The sequence below is a fragment of the Acomys minous genome (genome assembly GCF_964271855.1).
Source record: "Acomys minous genome assembly, chromosome: 6".
Lineage (NCBI taxonomy): Eukaryota > Metazoa > Chordata > Mammalia > Rodentia > Muridae > Acomys > Acomys minous.
The window spans coordinates 30,262,767-30,286,886 of NC_140487.1; the positions used below are offsets into that span (position 1 = coordinate 30,262,767).

A 24,120-nucleotide genomic window follows, 5' to 3' on the forward strand; every position below is an offset into this window, starting at 1 on the left:
GTCTACCTCACTCTTCCTTTGTGTCAGAGTCTTGGTGTGCTTCTGTGACTTCAATTTTCCATAACCATTTTAAAGAATCCATTTGCCAATTTCCGTAATACTCTTCTAAATTCAGTTCTGTTGAGGGGAAAATGTAGCTTAATAATAAAACAGAAGCCACTTAAGGTAACAATCAAAATATTCCTTATTTCAATAGCATTTACTAAGTGGATTTTTCCTAGCTCTGGTCATCTTTCTATTCATTGTAACATCCCCATGTTTTCACTTTATGGTTGAGATTTCAAGACAGTCACTGAGCTAAGCTACTGGGCTAGCATGCAGTACCACCAGCTATTAAGTGAAGGCAGACCCCTGGCTTTAAGGCAATTATATAATAGTGCTCAGAGTGCAAATGGTATCTTAAAATAAAACCTTGAAAGAACTAGGGAAGATTCTAAGGTAAATGGTGAACTTTGCCTGGCTGAGGTCTGTGAAGAGGCAGAGTATACACCACTGCTGAAGGTAGGATAGGAGGACAGCAAACGCACTTGTAAAATTTTCAGGAAACGTTTTTGGAAGGTAGAAAATGGACATTCTAAACATTGCCACAGGTGACAGTAGAAGGGAGTTAAAGAAAGAAACATTTTGGTCTCTGGCATGCTAGGGTAGTAGGGCACAAGGGAGGTAAACTGGAGTTCTATTTGGATGGTGGATAATTGAATGACTTTTAAAAATATATTTTGTTAATTTATTCATATTACAGCTCCATGGTTCTCCTAACCTTGTATCTTCCCATTCCTCCCTCCCTCCCATTTTCCTCTTACTACCCTCCCCTATGACTGTGACTCCCTTGTATATGCAGCATATATCCCCCTATATCCGCCTCCCCCTGTATATGCTCATAGGGTATCAAGTCTCTTCTTAGTAGCCTGCTATCTTTCCTCTGAGTGCCGCCAGGCCTCCCCATCCAAGGGACGTGGTCAAATATGGGGCGCCAGAGTTCATGTGAAAGTCAGTCCCCATTCTCCACTCAACTGTGGACAAGGAATTCCCAAAATTTGTGGACAAATGTATTGAACTAGAAATGATCATAATTAGTGAGTTAACCCAGAAGCAGAAAGAGTCAAATGGTATATACTCACTTATATCTGGACACTAGCTCAAGGGGCATGTCCCATGAATGTCTTCACTTACCAGGAAAGTGGAACAGAGGGGAAGACTTCCTATTGGGACTCTAGGTGAGAGAAGCGTGGGAGAATGGAGAAATAGAAGGATCCAGAGGGTCCTAGAAACCTACAAATAGAACATTATTATGGGCAGATCTGGGTTCAGGGGTCCTGCTCAAACTCTGACACCAGCCAAGGATAATACATGCAGTAAACTTCGAACCCCTACCCAGATCTACGCAATTGAATGTCTTTTGATGACCTCTGTATTTTCCAGTCCACAGAAAAGCTTCATAATCTGTGCAAGCTCACAAACGCACCACGTTAACATTGTCTTATGGCAACTGGAAAGCAGAGAGATTGGAAGAGTGCAGGCTCTGAAGAGGGTAGACTAGTATGTTTCAGAAAGAGGGTGGCTAACAGCAAGGGTCTGAATTAATAGAAAAGATACTTCCCACTTCCAAAGAGGAATCAAGTGAGAAAAGGTTCAAAGTGGAGATTAATGTGAGTTGACGTGTACGGCTGAAGGCATGACACTCCTTGGTGATGGTTTTGATAACTTCACATGTTTATGCTAATAAGTCCAATACCCCAAAGGCTTTCACTTCCTCTGCTGTTAATTTCCCTTTGGATGGGGAATGCTGCAGACATCTGCACTGGATGTGGCCATTTAGCTCAAATAATCCTAATGGGTTACAGTAAAAACTGGTGAGCTTTTCCACCAGCTTTTCATTAATATCTAAGTCAAATACCTTAATTCATACAGTACAGCAATTAGCTTTAACGTACAACTTAGAGCACACAGTAGAATAATAGTTCTGGACAGTTGATGAGGCTTGAGGTTCGAGAAAGGGCTTGGCCCTGTTCACGTTCTGTCAGCTACTAGCTTGTACTTTGACATCTCAGATATCTTAATCTCTTTGAGGCTGAGTGACTATTGGAATTATGTGCATTTCACACAGGAAGCCACACAATCAGCGCTACCTGTCGCTTTCGTTTACATGCCCTCTCATTTTTCTTTTGGAATCCTTCCTTCCCTCTCCAGGCTGTGACTGACCTTAAACCTTCCCTGGCCTTAAACTATTCCATGGGCTGCTCAGAGCTACCCAGCCAGCTAAGCTTCGAAACTTTTTCCAGGCCTGTTCCTTGGCAGTCAGATGATTCTCTATTCCAGAGCCAAATATGATATATCTACTCTGCTTATGCTGTTAGCAAGGAATGTGAGGAGGACCTTAAGCTACATGCCTCACATTCTCAGTGTTCTGGGCCCTGGTTCCTGGTCTGTTGGTTCTTGGGGACTTTTGTTTGTCCTTCAGGATGAATCTAAAATAAGAAAGCAGTCACTATTGCTTGCTATTCTGGCTGCTGGCTGTCCTCTCTGATGGCTTTTCTCTCTTCTTAACTTCGCAGCTAGTTACGTGGTAAACGTTTTAATTCCGGAGGCCTCAATGCTGCAAACAATAGAGTTCTGCCCATTAAAGGATTTACGAAGAATCTACTTCTCTCAGTTGTTCCTAACAGCTTTATAGCTTCCTTATCAGCCAGTGTGTAATTCAACTTGCTTTGCCAGCTGTAAAAGTTTATGTTACCATTAACTTTTAAACATTTATACTTTATAGGATATTACAGAGTTTTATAAACAGCCCTATAAATTAATAGCCACTAACAGTTTTGAAAGCCCATGAATGCTTCAGACAGACATTGGTAGAATTATGTTATCCCCTTTTAAATTCTCCAAACATTTCTAATTTCTGACAGTAAACTGAGGCTAGTTGACATTAACTCACACTTTGTACTTAGAAGGAGAGCAGGGTCTTCATATGTAAGTCAGGCTAAATTGTGATATCTTATGTAGGCTAGGTTAGCCTTGAACTCATGATCCTTCTGCTTCAGCCTCTGAAGTGTTAGTGTTTTAAGTCTACACCACCATGCATGGCCCTAATAGATATGTTTTAACAGTAAAAACTTAGTGATTGAAAAAAAAACATAGTGTCTATTTTTATTGAACTTTTAACATAGAAGAACACAGCATCTGAATGTCAGTGGTATCACATTTCAGATATTTAACTCCCAGCGTACCTCAAAGATGATGAGCATCAAAGAACCTCCTTATGGAAATAGCTTCAAATGTGGCAAACAAACCACTGGGGAAAATGTCTTCATTTTTGCCACAGACAGAATTCTGCTTAAAACAGGGCAAGCTTGGATGCAGGCAGAGTTGACGGCCAAACTCTGCCAAGACAGGATAAGCAAGTCCTCAATAGCTCCTGCCTCAAAAATATGTCTTTCAGATATATTAGGACCAAAAGGCTGAAAATGTTGCTCCAATGTTATAGAGAGTTTTGTGTGACTGTTCAGGCAGCAAACTGTCTCTGTCATCTTCTCATTTGGGAAGCTGCTAACAGATTCTCCTGATATACTCAAATAATCTCTTTTATTCCTTCTCAAGTCTCTGATAGGTTTGAAAACCAGGTAGCTTAGTTTTACAATTAAGCTTAGTTGTTTAAGCGTTAAGATGTTTTTAGGTCTAGACAAATGTTTTAAGTTGATAAAGATGAAATATGATAGATATTGATTTACATTCAGAATGTTAGACATACCAAGATGAGAAGGATGTTTTCTTCAAGGCTGTCAAATACAAATAGCCAAAATACTAAGAATGTAACATTTATATAATTCCTGATTGTGTTATGGTTCTTTTTGCTATAGGTAGTTTATTGTATATACATGTAATAATATAAATATACATGTAAAAATAAAAATGTTTAACTAAAAAGAAAATAGGAGCAGAGGTTTCTGTTATGTGAGTCGGCAACATTGTAAGTCCTCACTTTCTTACTTTTCCTTTCTTAGATGGACCACAATTGAGAGAACTGTGTGACTTGGGTTGGTTTTGCTGTTGTTTTTGTTTTTTACAGGCGTGTTTTATTCCTGCTTCTCTGCTCAAGAACCATTGACACATTTTCCGTATAAGTGTCTGAGTGTTTCTTGATAGGACACTTCCTGTACCTTGTAGTACTTGTGCAAGAGAGGTTAAAATCACTAATTCCATCCATTTTTTATATAAAAATATATATACAATTTATATTCTAGAAAATGACCAATAACTCTCTTTAAAACGCACAGATACTCTGAAACTGTAATTAACATTTATATTAACTCATTTTTAGAAAATAATTGCCCCAGTTGATGGGCTGGTTGAAGTTAAAAGTCAGTCAAAATTCTGGCCAAAATATGGACAAACTTCATATTCAAATTTATTCCAATGCTGAGAGCATCAAAACTGTTCATCATTTAAATAGGCTAAAGCTTTCACGTGAATCATAAAGGTAACAACACAGCACGTGGCCTGTGCCAAGTTGTCATTTTCATTAAGTGTGAGATCGCACCTGAAGGACAACTTAATTTGCAGCTGCTAAAAATATTTCAACAGAGTGGTACTGTTACAAATGACAGGTGGTGCCAAACGTGGATTTCGCAAGAACTGCCATCTGTGGGATGAGACATGGAAGAATGTCAAGGGGGTAGTGAAGGAGATAAAGATGAAGAGAAAACAGTGTTGTATTTACACAGTATTTATTGCCATTAACGAGACTAAAGATTCCATGCTTCACATAACAGCATTGGCCCATGATTAATAAATACGATTATTTCTTCAGCTTCTACCATGAGCCCAAGGCATTGCAAAAAGTACCACAGTATCTGTAAAGACAAAGTCCCTTTGCCAGAGGCACACCATTTAAGCTACCCAAATGAGAGAATGTTTTCCAATTCTATTTACCTTTCATGGTGTTTATATTGAAGTTTTACGCTTGTGAGATTCATGCACTTTGATCTTGTTTGAATGGATCTTTCCATCTTCTTTTGATGTTTAGGTTTCAATATACATTCACATCATCTTCCTGCTTCATATCCCAAGAAATTAGTCCAAAGTGCATGAGGTTGCCAATTTCCTTGAACCTTATCACCTGGGATTTTGTAAACTTCACAGAGTAAAAAACATTTCAATGTGAAAGTGGCTAGTGAAGCTACAGCTTTATGTTACTAAAAGATCTGTATATTTATGTTTGTTAGTTTTAATGTACTTGGCCACAGTGAAATCAAGGATTCCTATCTGAGGAATGGAAAACGACATTTTCTTTCTGGCTCTTGTGGTTGACAAGATACAGGCTTAAAAAGAAAACCGGCCAATTGGATAATTACCTTTTATTTTTGGGTCCCCATGATGTGAGTAGCTGGGCAGAGTAGCGGCTTTTCCGTGAAGGCCACGAAGAAGTCATAGATTCCTATGGAGAGTTCACAGAGTAGTGAAACCGCAGTATTGGAAGCGACCTGCTAAACTTTTGTCACGGAGGATTTGGTGGCAAAGTAGGCTTGCTGACCCTCAGGATAATGACAATCTTCGGCCTGTAACATTTGTGCTGTTTTTAGCTCATAGAACAGAGGGGCATGTTTTGGGTTATTTTAATCTTATTGATGAAATCTAATTTTGAAAAAAAAAAATGACAAACAGATCATTAATTTTACTTCATTAATTATTTAATGCAGAAGAACAAGATCAAAGAAGAAAGCTTTTCCTAGCTTCAAAGAACATTCACAAGCGTTCAGAAGAGCATTTTGAAAATTCATTATTGTGTAATAGCTTTTCAAAGTAGTTTTAGTTAAGGAAGCATGTCTAATCACTTTTATACCCAGAAACCTAAACCTTCTTGAATCCATAATAAGTAAGCAAATCATGTCAGAAAGAAAGGAAGCTGTTTGTAGTGGCACATGTTCTTAGGGTATGTTAAAGAGACAGAGCTTAGAGTATCATGAGTTCAAGGTCAGCCTAGTTATACCCATTGGGTCATCAAGATGACTTTGCAAGTAAAGGTGTTTGCTCTCAAGCCTGCCACTCTGAGCAAGGTCCATGGGACCCTGTCATGGTTGAACATGAGAACTGACTCCTACAAGTTGTCCTCTGACCTCCCCTAGGACAGCATGGATGTTTGCAGCTACAGACGTGTAGACAGACACACAAAGTAAACAGACACAACGTAATTTCATACAGAAAGGAAATGTATTTCTTTCTTCTAATCATTTTATTTCTAAATTAACCAAATCATTTATTTGGTTTTTAATTGCATGTTGTTTTCCACACAATACTCAGCCACAAACAAACAAAAAATGGGAGCAGCTGAAAGAGAGAGAGAAAACAAGTGATGAAAATAGAGCTTTATATATTCTAATTGTGGTATTTTCACCAGGTGCCAGAGAATGGGTTTACAAACTGTCTTGGTCACTGTTCTACTTCTGTGAAGAGACACCAAAAACATGACAACTATTATTTTAAAGCATTTGATTGGAGCTGACTTATAGTTCAGAGGTTTAGTCCACTCTCATCAAGGCAAGAAGCATGGCAGCATGCAAGCAGATGCTGAGGCAGGAGCTGAGAAACTTCATCCTGATCTCCAGGCAGAAAAAGAAACTCTTGAGATTCCCCCTCCCCCCTCCCAGTGGCACACTTCTTCCAACAAAGGCATACCTCTTAGTCCTTTTAATCCTCTCAAATAGTGCCACTCCCTGCTGACTAAGCATTCAAGTATATGAGCCACCACCAGGGGCCATTCTTTTTCAAACCACCACACATAGTGACAGTACAATTTCCAGTGAAGGTGAGGAAGAAGTGAGAGTAATGCACTAAATGTGTGTCCCAGGAGAGAAGAGACGAGTACATAGGCCTTTGGGCAGTACTCAGAGAAAGATTCAGAAGAAGCTGAGGGGAACCTTCTTGCATACAGAAACTAATGAGAGGGAGTTGAAAATACAAGATAAATACTTGTGATAGCTATAAAACTAAGAATCCTCTACAAGAATTCAATGCTAAGAAATGCGCTGGAACAAATATTATTTTATGTAGACAACACAGCTGAGAAGTGCCAATGTTTTTATTTCCTCAGAGGAAGGGATGAGATAAAAGCCATACGCAAGCTGTATGAATACTCAGCTTGGCTAAGCCCAGAGCATTTCTTTCTCTGTTCTAGCAAAGCTTCTAGCATTCATGGAATCTAATATTCTGTAAACCCTGACTTTGAAGGCTTCAGCTTCCAGCCTCTGTCTGATAACCTACTCCTAGAATGTTTTCAGCCTCTAAGACTTACTGCAGAATAAATTCACCCTTTCTAGTTCTTTCTGAACTCTGGCTGGCTGGTTCAACTCATCAGTTCTGTCTCAAATCTCCTCTCCAAGAGGACTGATTCAAATTGGCTTCTCTTTGCTTCTCACTGAATTGCTCTGCTTGGAATAATTGCCTCTCAACTCCACAAGTTGAACTGCACTGATTACATTGACTGCACAAACTGAACAGAACTGAAAGGAGCTGCACATAACTTAACTACACCAAACTCACCTCTCTTTCTTGTCCTGTTCTAAGAATTGGGCATATCCTATCTCTAACTCGCTCATCTGTCAAATCCTTCTCTGACTCATCACTTTTTGTGTCTTTTAATTAGACTTCACTGTTTGGGATAAAAGCTGCATACTAAAGACTTCTTTGTACTACAGCAGGATCACACAGACCCAGGTCTTTGGATGTGATTCCTTGCCAGAATAGACATATTGCTGGATTAAAATTTATCTACAGGAAAAGCCAGTTGTGAGGTGTGTTCTAGAATGCACATTCATTAAAGGAACCAAAGGAAGTGTGTTATGTTCTGATGGAAAGAGGTGTGGAGGATAATTTCAGGGCAACATTCATTGTTGTAGTTTCTTTTCTATATTGCATACATTGTGACTAAGGTAACCCACAGTTCCTTTTGCCAGTTACAGTCAAAAATTTTACCTAGTTCAAGCATATATTCTGATCCCCTTCAGCTATAATTGTCATTTTCTCAGTGTGGCATCTGTCCTTGCGTCATCTGTGCTTACTATGACTCAGTTTCCACAGCTCTGTCATATCTACGGCACCAGAAGTTTATTCTGTGGAATGCATTTTATCAGTGGATTTGCACTTATTCCTGTAGCGCTGCATAGATGGCTAGAGGAAACAGTTGAGTAGAACAGCTAGACTTGTACAGACAATACCTCTATATAGTGATGACAGCATGGACTGTGTCAGCTAGAGTATGGCCACTCTTCAGCGAAACAGTGGAGAAAAAGTCTTAAGAATCTAAGAAGAAGTAAGCAGCTCTGGTGTTGGGAATGACTACTTAGGGAAAATATTTACATAAAGGCACCCTCGATAGTACCACCCAAAATGACAAATGCAGCAGGGAGGCAGCATTTAAAGGCAAGGGCGCCAGTACATTCTGAGGCCAGGTAAAGCAAGTCTGTGATGAAGTGTCTAGGGTTAGCATTTTATATTCAAACCACAACCAAGTCTATACTCGTATCCTCTTTTAGCTAGTATCATTCTAGTCATTTCATCATCTTCATTTCAAATAACTTCAGATACGGCCACCTTTCTTTCATGAGTAATTATTTGTGTGTGTGTGTGTGTGTGTGATATGGGGGAAAAGGCACAAGTCTCAGTCTTCAGTGCACTAAGCTGAGGTCATGTTCCTTCTCCACTCCATTGGGTCCTTCTTCACACAGTCTCTCTTTATGTAAAGCGACTCTTTAATAACCACTGGTTTATATCAGAAGTTTAAATCAGTCTTAATCATTACTCCATTCACTCAACTTTCTACTTGTGAATATAAACAGTCCATCAAGTCTCATTAAAAATAATTGGTGCATGTATCCTTTACTTCATCTTCACTGTCCCTTACTCACCCATGTCACTATTCTTCTGTGTTATATGTGGCTGCTTCAGCTTGGTCTACCAGCCTTCCTTCCTGCCTTTTCTCTGCCCACTTACACACACACACACACACACACACACACACACACACACACACACACACACACACTTTCTTTATTCTTTGGAGAAATCAGAGCAGCAATCCTTCTACACAGTAACATAGTAAGGTTATTGTGTGCCTAATGCTTTGCTGTTTCCTCCCACTGCCGTGAAGAGATATACATCTCTCAGTAGAACTTCATATCCTATATCTTAACTTTCTATCAACATCTCTGACCACATCCCCTCCATTTTGCCTTCTCCGAGGACACAGTGTTCTCTGTTGTTTCTATCATCTTGTATACATTTTCCTTCTTTTTGAGAAATTCCTTCTTCCTCACAGCTCAACTTCTGAGAAAAAAGTAAAAGCCATCTCTTTATTGTACTTGTAAAAGCCATCTCTTTATTGTACTTTTAAACTTGTAATTTGACTCCTTCTCGAGCAGCTTAAGAATTAGAATATTTTCCTGGTTGACTTTGGTTGATAGTAGTCATCAGGGGACAAAAAAATACTATCACAATACCCTGTGATCTTCAACAATCAAAAGAAAGAGTAGATACTTAGGAACAAATCTACTTGAATCTCAAATTGAAAATACAATGAATGTATATATTCATTATCATAAAGCTACATGATAGAAAAGTAATGCTCAAAGCATAAAAGTGGTGAAATAAGTAAAAAAAATTGCATCGTAACTATAGATGCTGGTTTTCTTAAGTTGAAGTTTAGTCAGGAGAGTATATATTCTATATTATCTTACTTTCCCTCTAAAATTTATTAATTTAATTATATTCTTACAAACATTGATTTTGCCTAAGCCTTAGAATCAAAATAGATTATTTTCTATAAGAAGGAATCGAACTAAAGGTAGTTAAATTTAATGACTTTAAATCCTTTGTTAGTCCAGTATTTATGGAAACAACTGCAGCAGTTTGGAAGGTGACATTCGGCCAACTTCTTCATCAATTTCTCTAGCATTAAAGCAGAACAATGGGCAGGTTGTCATTGTTTTCTTATACCTGCCTTAGATGCTGATTCTCAGGCTCAGTGTAAGGCTTTGTTTATCAACATTGCAATGCTAATTACATATTTGGTAACATCACATGTAAATACCTAAAGTTTAAAATACTTGCTTTTTGTATAAACTATTTATGATAAACAAGATGATAGAACCCCATTTTAAATTCCTCAATTTAAAGTAAAACCACTTTGAAAATTAAGCTTTGGAACTCTGAAAGGAAAACAACTTGCCAAAGATAACATAAAAATTACAAGTGACTGATTCAGAATTGTTTTATAGTTTTTTTCACATGTGATTTACACACACACACACACACACACACACACACACACACACACACACGTTTTTCAGAGTTGACCTCATCAATGTAGCAGTGACTCTTGGTCTGTTACAGGAAGGCTTACTATGTCAAACTAATTTGCTTGCCATTCCTCATGAGGCATGTGTGTATAAATATATAAGGCATATGACTGGGTAGAATTTTATACACTAAAGCAAGTTTATCAATAATTATTAATTTTAAAATGATTTGTTATTGTAAGTCTTTATGGCTTCTAGCACTAGCTGATTCTATTTTTCAGTGAATACTGTATTATTCTTGGTCGCTGGAAATATTTCACATGTTCTACATTGCTTAGAAAGTCTGTATAATTAGCCTGGAATGACGAGGCATGCTTCTTTGTACAGCACACTGAGGAGCATATGATGAATTTTGTACTTATGGGTGGAGGAGGAGACAGGTTAAAACAAGTTTACATAAGAGAGACTGTGAAGCAGGCACATACACATTCACATATGTGCTTGTGCACACACACACACACACGCAAAGACAGAGACAAAGAGACACACAGACACAGAGACAGACAGAGAGATAGAGACAGAGACAGAGACAAAATGAGAATCAGTCATATAATACACTCAACAGTGTTGAGGGAAATATATAAAATAGAATAAATAGAGACTTACCAGGAGCAGGGTGTCAGTGCTTTACCTAATAAGATGATAGTTGAGGAAAGACCTAAATAAAGTAGGATCTGTACAATTTGAGCCTGAGATTGGCTGAAGGCAGAGTTTCCCTGGGGAATAAGCTCCAGAGCAGAACAGAGTGAATGACACATGTTTGAGAAACAGGACTAGCACTGGCATTTGCTGTCCTTAGGGAAAGAAGAGTATGCCACAGAAAACATGTGTCAGTTATCACAGCAGGGTAACAGGCCCTGGTTACATTAAGGATTCTGTATTTTATCATAAATGAGTGGTGAAGAACATGGGGTGGCTGGAGACAAGCATTTTGGAGCAGAGGCTTGTTCTGGTTGATACATGAAGAAACATGGAAGGCAATAAACTTGGAACAGACTACTTGAGAAAAATGTTTAATGATCTGGCTTGGCAGCGGTGGTCTTGGAGGTATGATGTGAAGTGGTGATGTACAGAGATAAGGAAGCCAAAGGAGTCTAAGAGGCCACCTTATTATGCTAGTAGTATAATGATGTTGCCATCTTTTGAGTTGGGAATAGGAACAGGAAGTTCTATTGCTTTATACAGATTCAACCCTTGGCCCCACCCACCAGGCTTTGATGCTAACAGGGAGCAACTAACCAGTCGTTTTGTATGTGTTTATACAAGAAAGAGGAAATAACAGCATACAGCAACAAGAAATACATCATAATGATTAAAATTGCAAAGGATCTTGATAATCAATAATTCATTTGTTCTACATGGTTTTTGTAACCCATGCCTAAGACTCTGAAAAAAAGTTAATCTTCTGTTGAGATCATATATTATATGTATTATATGCATATAATATAATTTATAATGGACAGACATCATATGCAGTGGGTCAAAAAATTGAGATAAGCAAGGAAATATTAGTTTCTTAACATATCACAAAGTAATCAGAAGGAGGTAAAAACAAACTCTATATACCATTATTGTTCATTAAACTGCAGATTAATAAATATGATGTTTTTCTCAGATCCTAGATTCATCAGTGCCCATCTCATCCCAGAGAGTGACAACCCTGAAGATGACAAAGTATATTTTTTCTTCCGAGAAAATGCAATAGATGGAGAGCATTCTGGAAAAGCAACGCATGCTAGGATAGGTCAGATATGCAAGGTGAGGTAAAGCAAAAAGCATACACGATTTCACTTTCTATTTTCCACTGATGTAAAAAAGTTTAAATGTATCTGATGATGATATTCAAGTGTTAAAATGATTGAAAATTATATTACGATTAAGTGCTTTCAATAAAGTCAGAAGGTTTAACATACAAATAGGGATATGATTAGAGACTTTGATGTAACATTACAAATACATTCATTATTTTGTTGGGACTCATGGAATATAAAGTATTTTCTCATATGCATAAGTATAAAATATTACCTAAAAGAATATGACCTCTATATTTTCAGATCTATCCATTTCTCACACTGCTAAGTTTTAAATAGATATTTGGTATCAAAATTTAGATAAAGCTCTGAATATTGAAAGAATATTAGGGAAGCTTATTTATTTATTTTAAAATATATTTTATTAATTTATTCATATTACATCTCAATTGTTATCCCATCCCTTGTATCCTCCCATTCCTCTCTTCCTCCCATTTTCCCCCCAACTCCCCTCCCCTTTGACTTTGACTGAGGGGGATTTCCTCCCCCTGTATATGCTCATAGGGTATCAAGTCTCTTCTTGGTAGCCTGCTGTCCTTCCTCTGAGCGCCACCAGGGCTCCCCATCCAGGGGACGTGGGCTGACTTTCACACGAACTCTGGAAGCTTATTTTTTAAATTGATAATTATATCATGCACAGAGGTTCTTTGTTCAAATGCATTCAAATGATTGAATGAGGTGCTCTGATACTTATTTTTCTGGAGGACTGTGTACTATGATATAATATTACATGGAGGTGTTATAAAAGGAAAAATACCATGGTGTCTCTCTGATCTCTTCCTTATTACATTATGATCTAATTATATAGTGCAACTGATTTCTAGAAAATCTTCTTTGATTATTTGGAAATATAAGACAATATTTAAATGAATCAGACATTTTATAAAATAAATAACTTTAAACTACTAGAAATAGTATTTGAAAAAAGCTTTATAATAAAAACACCATATAAAAAGAATATAAATTGATGTTTTAACTTAAGGAAACTCTGTTTCTGCAATGGATATACATAGAAATTATTTTTAAACATATTTGTTTGGTTTGATTTGGTTTTTCAAGACAAGCTTTCTCTGTGTAGCCTTGGCTGTTCTAGACACATTTTGTAGATCAGGCTGACCTCAAACTCACAGTGATCCAGCTGCCTCTGCCTTTTGATTGCTGGGATTAAAGGCATGCACACCCAGATATTTTTAAAGATATTATTTCCTAGTAAATATATACCTTTGCAATATGATTCACTGTTACATTTACATTAAAATTACATTTTTAGCAGTAGTAAGTCATTTTCAAAATATTTTCTATGAAACATTTTCTCAACCCACTTGTAGAATTGTAAAACAATTTTAGAATGTATAAGTTGGTTCAATACACAAGCTGTTACAGTGTTTAGTTTTAGTGGCATGACGTAGTTATAGACTTACTGTCAGTGAAAATAAAAAGGAACGTGTTCTTCATCCATACATTAGATGGCCAGGAACAGCCCAGAGTCAGGTTATGGAGGTCAGTAAAATTAAAAAAAAAAAAAATGGACTCAGTAAGACGAGGGCGAGCTAGCCTAACCCAGAACAAGCAGTCAGTTAAGAATTGTCCGTGAAATGACAGTAGCAGAGTGGAAGACAAATCTTTTAAAAGTAATTTAATTGCAAAATGATTTACAATTTATAACATAACATTTTGACATCTAAAAATGGATAACTCGAGCAAACTGGTGCATGTTGTAAATCACATATTTTTCTGTATCGTGACAATACTTAAAACTCTTTCTTAACAATTTTTTTTAAGATTATAACATTAAAACTACCTGTAGCTGTCATGCTGTAGATCTCTTCCCATCTCTCCAAAATTGTCTAACCTTTGGCCAATGGCCCTCAAATCCCACCTATCTCCTGGTCTCTGTAGATCACCATTTCACAGACTACTTTTGTGAGTTCAAAATTTTAAGCTCATATTTACATGAGGTCATGGGATATTCATATTAATGTAATCAGACTAAATTCATCTAGCTTGTCCTCCTGGTTTAATCACATTAAATAGCTAAAGAGCATTTTATTGCATGTGTATTCAAAATTAGTTAGTACACTCTCATTAATTGGCAATATGTGACACGGGGACATTTCCTTTTCTGACCTTTGAATCAAAGATTTGAGCAAATATATGATAAATAGGATAAGAGGGCATATAAGTCATTCAGAATAGCTATGGAAAATTTAAGAAATGAAGATTGGGAAACTTCTTGGTTGCAAGGAAAGATGCCTTCTAAAAATCAAAAATGGGAAAAAAAATGAAGAATTACATTCATGTGTCTGAAGTTAATAAATGGGAAATAAAGACATGTTTGATACTACTCTGCATGCTTGTGCTATAATGTTACTTTTATTGCCTTTCAGAATGACTTTGGAGGACACAGAAGTCTAGTAAATAAATGGACGACATTTCTGAAAGCCCGCCTGATTTGTTCTGTGCCAGGTCCAAATGGCATTGACACCCATTTCGATGAACTGCGTAAGTGGCTGATGTTTGATGCATGGGCTATATGCTTAGCATTTGTAAGAACGATAAACAAATAGAACCTTTTCTAATTTTGTTTTCAAACAGAGGATGTATTCCTAATGAACTCTAAAGATCCTAAAAATCCGATTGTCTATGGAGTGTTTACAACATCAAGGTAAATGGCTTTTTATTATTGTTCTACATAAAATAAAGGGGAAACAGTGTCATCCACAAGGCAGACTTAGTTCTGTCAATTACCCGGTTTTGATACATAGAATGATAGGAATAACTGCCCCAATTCCTCGCTTTAGCTGCTGTGTGATGGTTACTATCTTAGAAATGCGCTCCATGTTGTACATAGAACATATTTAATCCCTTGCTGAGTTCAGATAGCCAAGACTGTTACTTAAGATTATACCTTGTTCGTTTGGGGGTTAAAAATAGTATAATGTGGCATGCCATATGCCATTATATGTTCCTTTAGAGTACCAGTTTTAGCTTTTAATATGATTTCTTAATCATTATTGAAGTTCTGATAATGTTCTTTCTTCAGTAACAATTCTTGTGGGTTCAACAGAGTTTTTAGTTTTTATTTCTTTATGACATCAAAACCAAATATTCATTCAGAGGCGAGCATCCATATGTGTTTTTCTTGTTCAGCTTTAATAGTTTATATTTGATATGAATGTATATATTTAATAAATATCAAATGTGATTTCACACACTTTGACCAAATTATCATTTATTCTTCTATACATTGATGAAATACATCAATGAGATCAAACAAATACCAAATAATATTTGTGATTGCAAAGAATTTATGTTTGATTTGATTATTAACATCTGAAGCATACTCAGTGCAAGCCAGTCCATTGCCAAGAGATTAAAAAACAATTTACGCTCTCTTTCCTTCCAGCAACATCTTCAAGGGATCTGCTGTGTGTATGTACAGCATGAGTGACGTAAGAAGGGTGTTCCTTGGTCCATATGCTCACAGAGATGGCCCCAACTATCAGTGGGTCCCTTACCAAGGAAGAGTCCCTTACCCACGCCCAGGAACTGTAAGTAGCTTTGTTAATTAGCACATAAAATGAATATGCTTTGACAAAGAAAACAAAAAAAAAATGCAGCTATAAACATTAGTGCAACTTAGAACAAAGGGTCTGTGAAGTCTGTGATTTTAATAGAAGGAAGACTAGTGTTCTATGTGGCTACTTGTAAATCCACATGTAAAGCCATCTTCATTACATGTAATTCCACATGTAAAGCCATCTTCATTACATGTAATTCCACATGTAAAGCCATCTTCATTACATGTGCCAGTGTAAATTCTTTCCTTAGCATTCAATATCCCTAATTTTTTAAATAAAAACTGAAAGAACAGTCTACTCGTTTTATTTTCTGAGCAGAAGATTAAGGAGATGGCCTTCCTGGAACATTGAAACTAACAGGAGGTGTCTGGTCTGTGTCTCCCGGTGGTGAGGAAGCTGTTTTTCCTGATTAGATAGTAGGTTGGGCTCAGAAAAATGGAATTGAAACCAACATTATCATCACATGTGTTTTGAAGAAACCTGAAATATTTTCATGCCAAAAACCTGTGTCAAATGAAAAGTCATATACCAAATACTATCTTAAAAAAACATAAAAAGAAATACATTGATATGATACAAACCCAGGGAGTCAGCCTAAGGACCAAGTCACACATAACATTTTTTTTCAGGAGGTTGGGATCAGAGATAAGGTCTATTTCAGATGGCAGGTTATGTTCCGTCATTGATGGGAGCCAGGCTTGAAGCGAACAACATGGAAGAAAGCTGTTCAACGGCTAGCACCCAAACTTCTGCTAAAGTAGCTGACTTATATATACCATCCAGGAACTCTTGCCCATAACGCACCACCCACAGTGAACTGGGACCTCAGAAATCAGTTACCAATCAAGAAAATGTCTCACCGACATGTCCTTCAGTCAGTCTGATTGAGCCAAACCCTGACTGACAGGCTCTCAGATAACTCTGGACTAAGTCTAGTTGTAAGATGAAGCTGAGTCTAAGACTTGCCTCGGAACTCTTGTGTCTTTTTGAGGCTGAATGGCTCCTCCACCCCATTACTTTATTGAACTGTGCAATTTAGTGTGTCCTTTTTGGCCGTCACAACCCTGTTATTCAAACACTAAGAATTCTTTTACTTGGTTCTTGTAAGTATAATTAAGGGCTTATCAGTTAACTTTTTCTCCAGTACTCAGGTTTTATCCCCAGGCACCATAGGGCTTGGCAAGTGTTCTACTGAGCTACATTGCTAGTGGCCCCACCTCCCCTATAGGTTTCACTAAATTACTAAGGCGTGTCCTTCTGCCTCATCATTCTTAATGACTAACTACAATAGCTTGTGCCACAGCTTGGCAGCCTTCAAGGTTTTAGTGAGCAGATCACTGCTGAGCCTGTGTGCCAGAGATTATGTTCATGCAACCCCTGGCCCAGGTCATTTCTTGTCAATCTCAACTACCCGTAACATTTCAAATCTAGAGAAACTCAATGGAAAATAATTATACCCAATGGGAAAGGATTATGTTAGAAAGTTAGCTATTACTTTAATTTCAAGTCAGTGTTTTAACAGTCTAATGAATTCAAATAAAGTACATTTTATGACTTTATTAGATACAGGTCATTTACTATTCTCATTTTTTCTACATTTCTAAAATTATTTATGAGAAAATTAAAAATCTTATGTTCTATAAAAATCCCTACAAGCTGTTAATGCAGTAAGAAAAACTTCAATAGGACTTGAAAGTAATAAATGACTAGATGGGATATTTTCAGTTATGAGAAAACAAATGAGATTTATAAATATACAAGACAACAAATTGTCTTCTTTTTCTTAGTAGACAGTTTTATATCCTTGTGGGTTATAGAACTGCATTTCTTAAATACTCTGCTGAAAAGATCTTTTAATCTGAATATAAATTATATATGTGAATTCAATAACAGCAATTAAAATATGGAAATTACTATATTCTGGGCTTTGTTCCATGAGATATATTGTACTGGAATAGGATATGCACACACACACACACACACACACACACACACACACACACACACACACACACACTCGGTAGAGACATCAATAGCCAATTATTTTTCCCATTTCAATGATGAAAACCATTTTAAGCAATATTGACAGTATTCCGTCCTACGGCTTAGTCAGCTAGCTTACAGTTCACAGTAAGTTATGAGAAACCATATCAGCAAGCACCATGCTCAGAGTGTTACAGACACCATGGCCTGATGCAGGAAAGTAAGAGGATTGCTACATTTATTAAAAGTCAGACTCTCTCATTTCAACAGCACTAATGAGGAGCGGTCATATAAGCAATATGTAAACAACATGCTGTTGTTGAAATTTGATGAAAATCTATAGGCAAATTGTATTTTACATTGAAAAATCAGACTGTAGAATAAGAAGTTAAAACAAGTTGTAGGAAAATTAAAATAATCCTTCTCTATTTTTTTATTCCCATATTTCTAAATTTGGGCCGGATATCTTACATGATGTGAAGGAGAAAACAGATATTATTTTTTAAATGCCTTCTTTATTTTTCTGTTTATGGTTGTTTTGCCTCTATATGTCTGTATAACACATATGTACAGTTCCTGAGGAGTCCAGAAAGGACATTGGATACCATTGGACTAGAGTTACAGATGGACTTGAACCATTTTGTGGGCCTGTGAAAGAGGCCATGCAATCTCTCTAGCCCCATAAATAATCTTAAAAATTCTTTAAAATTTTGCATTGTTTCTCAGGCTTCTTAATGTGGATATTTGATACATATATATCATTGTTTAAATAAATTTTTAATTTAATAAAAATTTTAAGTATTTTATTATCATGTCCAATCTACATGCAAGTCAAACATATATACATATATATGGCATTCTCATTTGAAAGCATTATTTAGGTACTCATGAATTATTAACGAATGTGTCTATAACTGGCAAGAGGTTGATTTCTTATTCTAAACTTGAAAGATAAGGGTCATCTCATAATTACATCTTATGTCAAAACACTTAACATTAAATGTTAAGCATTACTGGACTATAGAACAAGATACATAAGATTGGGTATACTGAACTCACAACACTCTTCTACATAGCAAATTACAGTGAGAAGACACTAAACATTGATTTTCTGAAGACACTTTGCTGACTTATAAGAAGAATATTTCTACCCAGAGTTGCTATGCTTTCAATTAACAACAGTGCATTCTTTCCTGCTTCTTGTACCAATATGCATTTATTTAGGCATGCTATCTCCACTCTGATTGGTTAGTTTCTGTGCCATACACTGGTATACACTAAATAAAATATCTGATTTATTTAGTTTTATTGAAGTCATTAATACTATGTTTTCAGGCTTACGTCATGAGCCAGATAATAAAGAATAGTTTATACTGTTATTTCAGTTGGGCACTTATATTTGGGTATGATTCCAAATTAAAAGAATCTATATATACCACAAGAAAGTATGGTTTCTCTAAACATAGTTAACTGCATTTAATTGTAACATATTTCATCCATTATGGTAAACATTTATTATAGAAATGAAGCACAGGCTGGTGCAGTTAAAGGAGACATCAGACTTCTTTTCAACACTGAATATCTCAGATATACTTGACAATATTTGTGAGAAATGATGATGAAACTAAACATTAATCACTGAGAAAGACCCAGCTATTCCACTCCTTGGAATATACCCAGAAGATGCTCCAGCACACAGCAAGAAAATTTGCTCAACCATGTTCATAGCAGCCTTATTCATAATAGCCAGAACATGGAAACAGCCTAAGTGTCCCTCAATAGAAGAATGGATAAAGAAACTGTGGTACATATACACTATGGAATACTATTCAGCTATTAAAAACAAGGAAATCCCGAAATTTGTGGATAAATGGATTGAGCTAGAAATGATCATAATGAGTGAGTTAAGCCAGAAGCAGAAAGACTCAAATGGTATATACTCACTTATATCTGCATATTAGCCCAAGGGGCATGTCCCACGAAAGCCTTCACTTACCAGGAAACTGAGACAGAGGGAAGGACATTCTAGTGGGACTCTAGATGAGAGAAGCATGGGACAATGGCAAAGTAGAAGGATCCAGAGGGTCCTAGAAACCTACAAGTAGAACATTATGATAGGCAGATTTGGGCCCAGGGGTCCCGCTCAAACTAAGGCACCAGCCAAGGACAATACAGGCCATAAAACTTTAAACCCCTACCCAGATCTAGCCAATGGACAGAATATTCTCCACAGTAGAGTGGATAGTGGGATATTACTTTCTCACATACTCTGGTGCCTCACCTTTGACCATGTCCCCTGGAAGGGGAGACCTGGTGGCACTCAGAGGAAGGACAGCAGGTTACCAAGAAGAGACTTGATACCCTATGAACATATACAGGGGGAGGTAATCCCCCTTAGAAACAGTCATAGGGGAGGGGAATAAGGGGCAAATGTGAGGGAGGGAAGAATGGGAGGATACAAGGGATGGGATAACCATTGAGATGTAACAAGAATAAATTAATAAAGGAGAAAAAAATGAAAAAAAAAGAAATATATACTGATCATTTCATTTACCAATTTAAGTATATAAGAGCTTATAGTAGCTAATATTTACTTATTCAGTAATTTTCAAATATAAATAATAGGACAGAGATTCTCTAAATGTTATTTTATGACTTATAATCTTATTCATTAAATTTAATTTAAAATATATTCTTCTTTTTCTATTAGTGTCCCAGTAAAACCTTTGGTGGATTTGACTCTACAAAGGACCTTCCTGATGATGTCATAACCTTTGCACGAAGTCACCCAGCCATGTACAACCCAGTGTTCCCTATTAATAACCGCCCAATAATGATCAAAACAGATGTGAATTATCAGTTCACACAAATTGTTGTAGACCGAGTGGATGCAGAAGATGGCCAGTATGATGTCATGTTCATTGGAACAGGTACACTTTTTTATTTCTACAACATATTTTCTTCCAGAACACTGTGTTTAGCTGATTAAGAGAACTGAGAAGCAAGGGCAAGTTCTCCACTCATTTTCAAGGTACCAGAATGGTCCACCATTATAAATATGTTGTCTTTTTATAGATATATTTGTTAAATAAATGTCTTCTTATCATAGTTGTTATTAGAGAGGCTTTATCCAGCAATTGGTAGGAGCAGATGAGGAGACCCAGAGCCACAACATGAGCCATAGCTTGGAGAATCCTGAAGAAAATGGGGAGGAGGCATGTCAGGAACCAGAGGGGTTGAGACCACCACAGGAACATGAGCCACAGAATCAACTAAGCAGGGCTCATAGGGCCTCACAGGGGCTGAAGTGACAATCAGGGAGCCTATAAGCATCTAAGCTAGGTCTGCTGCATCTAAGTTATGGTTGTGTGGGCTTGCTGTTCTTGTGGGATTCCTAATAGTGGTATGGTTATTGTCGGTATTGGGGTTGCCTCATTCAACCTTGATATGAAGGTATGTGCCTAGTTTTATTGTAACTTGCTATTTTGTGTTTGTTTTGCTATCTTGGGAAGGCCGGCCTCTTTTCTGAAAGAAAATAGAGGAGGAGTGGATCTGTGGAAGAGAGTAGGTGGGGTGGGGAGTGACTGGGAGGAGTGGAGGGAGGGTAACCTGGGGTTGGGGTGCCATATATGACAGAAGAATAAATTTTAAAAGTATATATGAGACAATTGTAAAACTATAATCATTCTACAAAAATACTGACTTACAATTTTCAAAAGTGTCAATTCTCTGAATAAAATGATAGATAGCTCCAGATTAAAGATAACCTAGGAAAATGATAGTCCAAAATAGTACTAATAATAAAATAAAATTTTATATTAGGGAAACTTGATAGATATAATCAAGTAATTTTAATAGCTAAAAAATCAATTATCATAATTGAATCACAATTCTTCTTGTAAGGTTTACACACATGTGTGGGCAAACATACACACACACACACACACACACACACACACACACAGAGTTTCTCAAATCATGACTGTCCAAGGACAGTCAATAAATGTCCAGGAATATGTTACTGCAAACTTATCTGAATATAAACATTTCCACTAATAAAAACCTTCAATCAAATAAAGGTTACCCTAATGCTTTTGTTTCATTGTTTTTGCCATACAAATAAAGAAAGGAAAAATCTTTATCATAAAACTGACATTTATCAGATACCTTTCCTTAGAAATGTGATGGTATCTTTTCCCTAATTTTATTTTTAGAGATAAATTTCTGCACTTATACTTTAACAATCAACCTTGTTATTACTCTGACATGTTATTTTGTTTCCGCCTACTCTCTAAATGGTGGTACTATTTATGAAAGAAAGTACCAGCTACCTTGAACTTGCTGCCCAGCGTCAGATTCCAAGTAATAAATCCCTATTCTTCATTAACTTCATTAACTGACATAAATCAACAAGAAACAGAACACGTGCATGTATGGATATATTTTCCCTTGGTAATAATCAGAAAGAAAATTACATACACTATAGCTGAGTAGCAAACAGTAAAATTACTTTAAAGAATCAAAGCTAAAAAAAAAGAATCAAAGCTTCATAACTTAGTTGTGAAATACTGATGTTATCAGGCTCACCAGTGTTGGGGGGGGGGGATTCTTAGCAGTACATTAAAGTCTAGTTTTATGGATAAGAACATTTTCCTATCAAATAAAGCATCTTAATGAGAATCGGTGTTCCATAAATGTCAGCAACTGTGAGTACTACCTACAGGTTACAAATATAATCAAGAAATGTAAGACAATATTTCTTTTCAGTAAATATTAGCTTATCTTTTAATGTCCAATTATTAAATCTCTGAAGAGTAATTGGATTTGTTCAACAATGTCACACTGACCTTGTTCTCCATCTCTAGCTTTAAAAATTGTTCAGAAGTCCTTTATTCTATTCACTCTCAAAGAAACAAAGCCTTCTGGCAGGTAGTTGGCCAAGGAAAACCAATCATGAGCATCTAATTCCTCTAAGACATAAACTGCCTTTAAGGACTCTGTTTTCAGAAGGATGTTGAATGTTGTATTATGTGGATGGTTGTAGGTCAGTACAGACCAGGGTCGTCTGTCAGCAAGAAAACTGATTACAGTAATTTTATCTTTTAACTAAGTTTCACTTCATAGCACATTGATCCTTGTTGAGTAATCTGATTCAATTTGTGTGAAATTGTTTGAAATACTATTCGGTAAAACTTGATCTGGAACACAGATAACGTTGCGTTTGGGTCCAGGAGACCCAGAGGAGGCACTAAGTAGATTAACCTAATTTCCCTTTAATCTTTGGTGTTATGAGTAGGCTAAGGTCCTGTAAACACAGAAGGATCCTCTTAAAAGTAGACATTTTTAAACTTTAAAAGGGATATCCTTGATCACACAGAGTACATTGTGACAACCCACTGAGGACAGTTGCCAATGGAATGAGTGTATTAGCTTATCTTTCTGGTACAGTGCTTTTACTGGGAAGAATTTGTTTGGGAAAAGATAAAGTTTGTTAAAAGAAACTACCTGAAGCTGCAAAGAATTGATCAAGTTCACTAAAATTTAACTGTGTAAAAGTGTAGACCCTGTTTACCTTCTTACAAGGAAGGAATCACATCGATTACACAGGAAAATTAACAATACACAAATGAAACTCTGAGTAAAAATGATAGATCTTTTCATTAATCATTTTCTCTTGATAATGAAAATTAAATAGTGATTTAAATCTCTATAAAATATATTCAATTTTTAAATAAATTTAAATTTCCTTAAGAAATCTAGAATTGATTGCCCAGTGTGTGTATGGCAGACAACCTTTTGTTGTAAGTAATCCAAACTGTTTATTTTGAGAAACCACATTGTCTGTCATCACTTCAGTATCAGTGAGCCTGCCTTAAGGGCCTCTAAGGCTGCAGCTTTTCTAGGAGTAGGGTGGGCTGCTGGACACTGAGGCTCTTGTTGTAGAAAGGGATGAGCAGCATTCCTTACACTTCATGACTATAGAGTCTCCATGGACATATGCTCATTTCAAAACAAAAGTGGAAAAGTCCAGCATTTTAAATTGGTATTTTTTTTTCTACTCTGGAATGTATGACACTTAAGGAAAACTTGAAAATTAAAAGTTATCCCATATAGCCAGGTTTTTTGTTCTGCTTATTATATTTTTGAAAATTTGTTTATTTTCATGTTAAAATCTTTGAAAAGTTTCATATAATTATAAAATTTGATTTTTTTTATTTTTTCAAGGATAATTGTACATTTCATAGACTAACTGCATTCCATGCGTTATATATAGACGTTTACAAGGGTGTGCACACGGGGAAGAAGTATAAGAAGCCGGGTTGGTCTATCATGCTTCTGATGGGGCTGGGGAGATGGCTCGGGTATGAAAATTCTTGCCAGGCTTGAGTTGAGAACCTG

At 36.6% G+C, this 24,120-nt stretch overlaps 1 protein-coding gene across 3 annotated transcripts in view; it reads left to right on the forward strand.

Annotated features, from left to right (window-relative positions):
* The window catches only part of SEMA3A (semaphorin 3A), a 460,613-nt gene that overhangs the window by 400,309 nt on the left and 36,184 nt on the right, over positions 1–24,120 (forward strand). For all 3 annotated transcript variants that reach the window (XM_084786809.1, XM_084786811.1, XM_084786810.1), the window contains 5 exons: positions 11,962–12,104; positions 14,545–14,659; positions 14,753–14,822; positions 15,564–15,708; positions 20,432–20,651. In XM_084786809.1, coding sequence (XP_084642935.1) covers positions 11,962–12,104; positions 14,545–14,659; positions 14,753–14,822; positions 15,564–15,708; positions 20,432–20,651 — 693 coding nt within the window. The remainder of the gene's footprint in view (positions 1–11,961; positions 12,105–14,544; positions 14,660–14,752; positions 14,823–15,563; positions 15,709–20,431; positions 20,652–24,120) is intronic.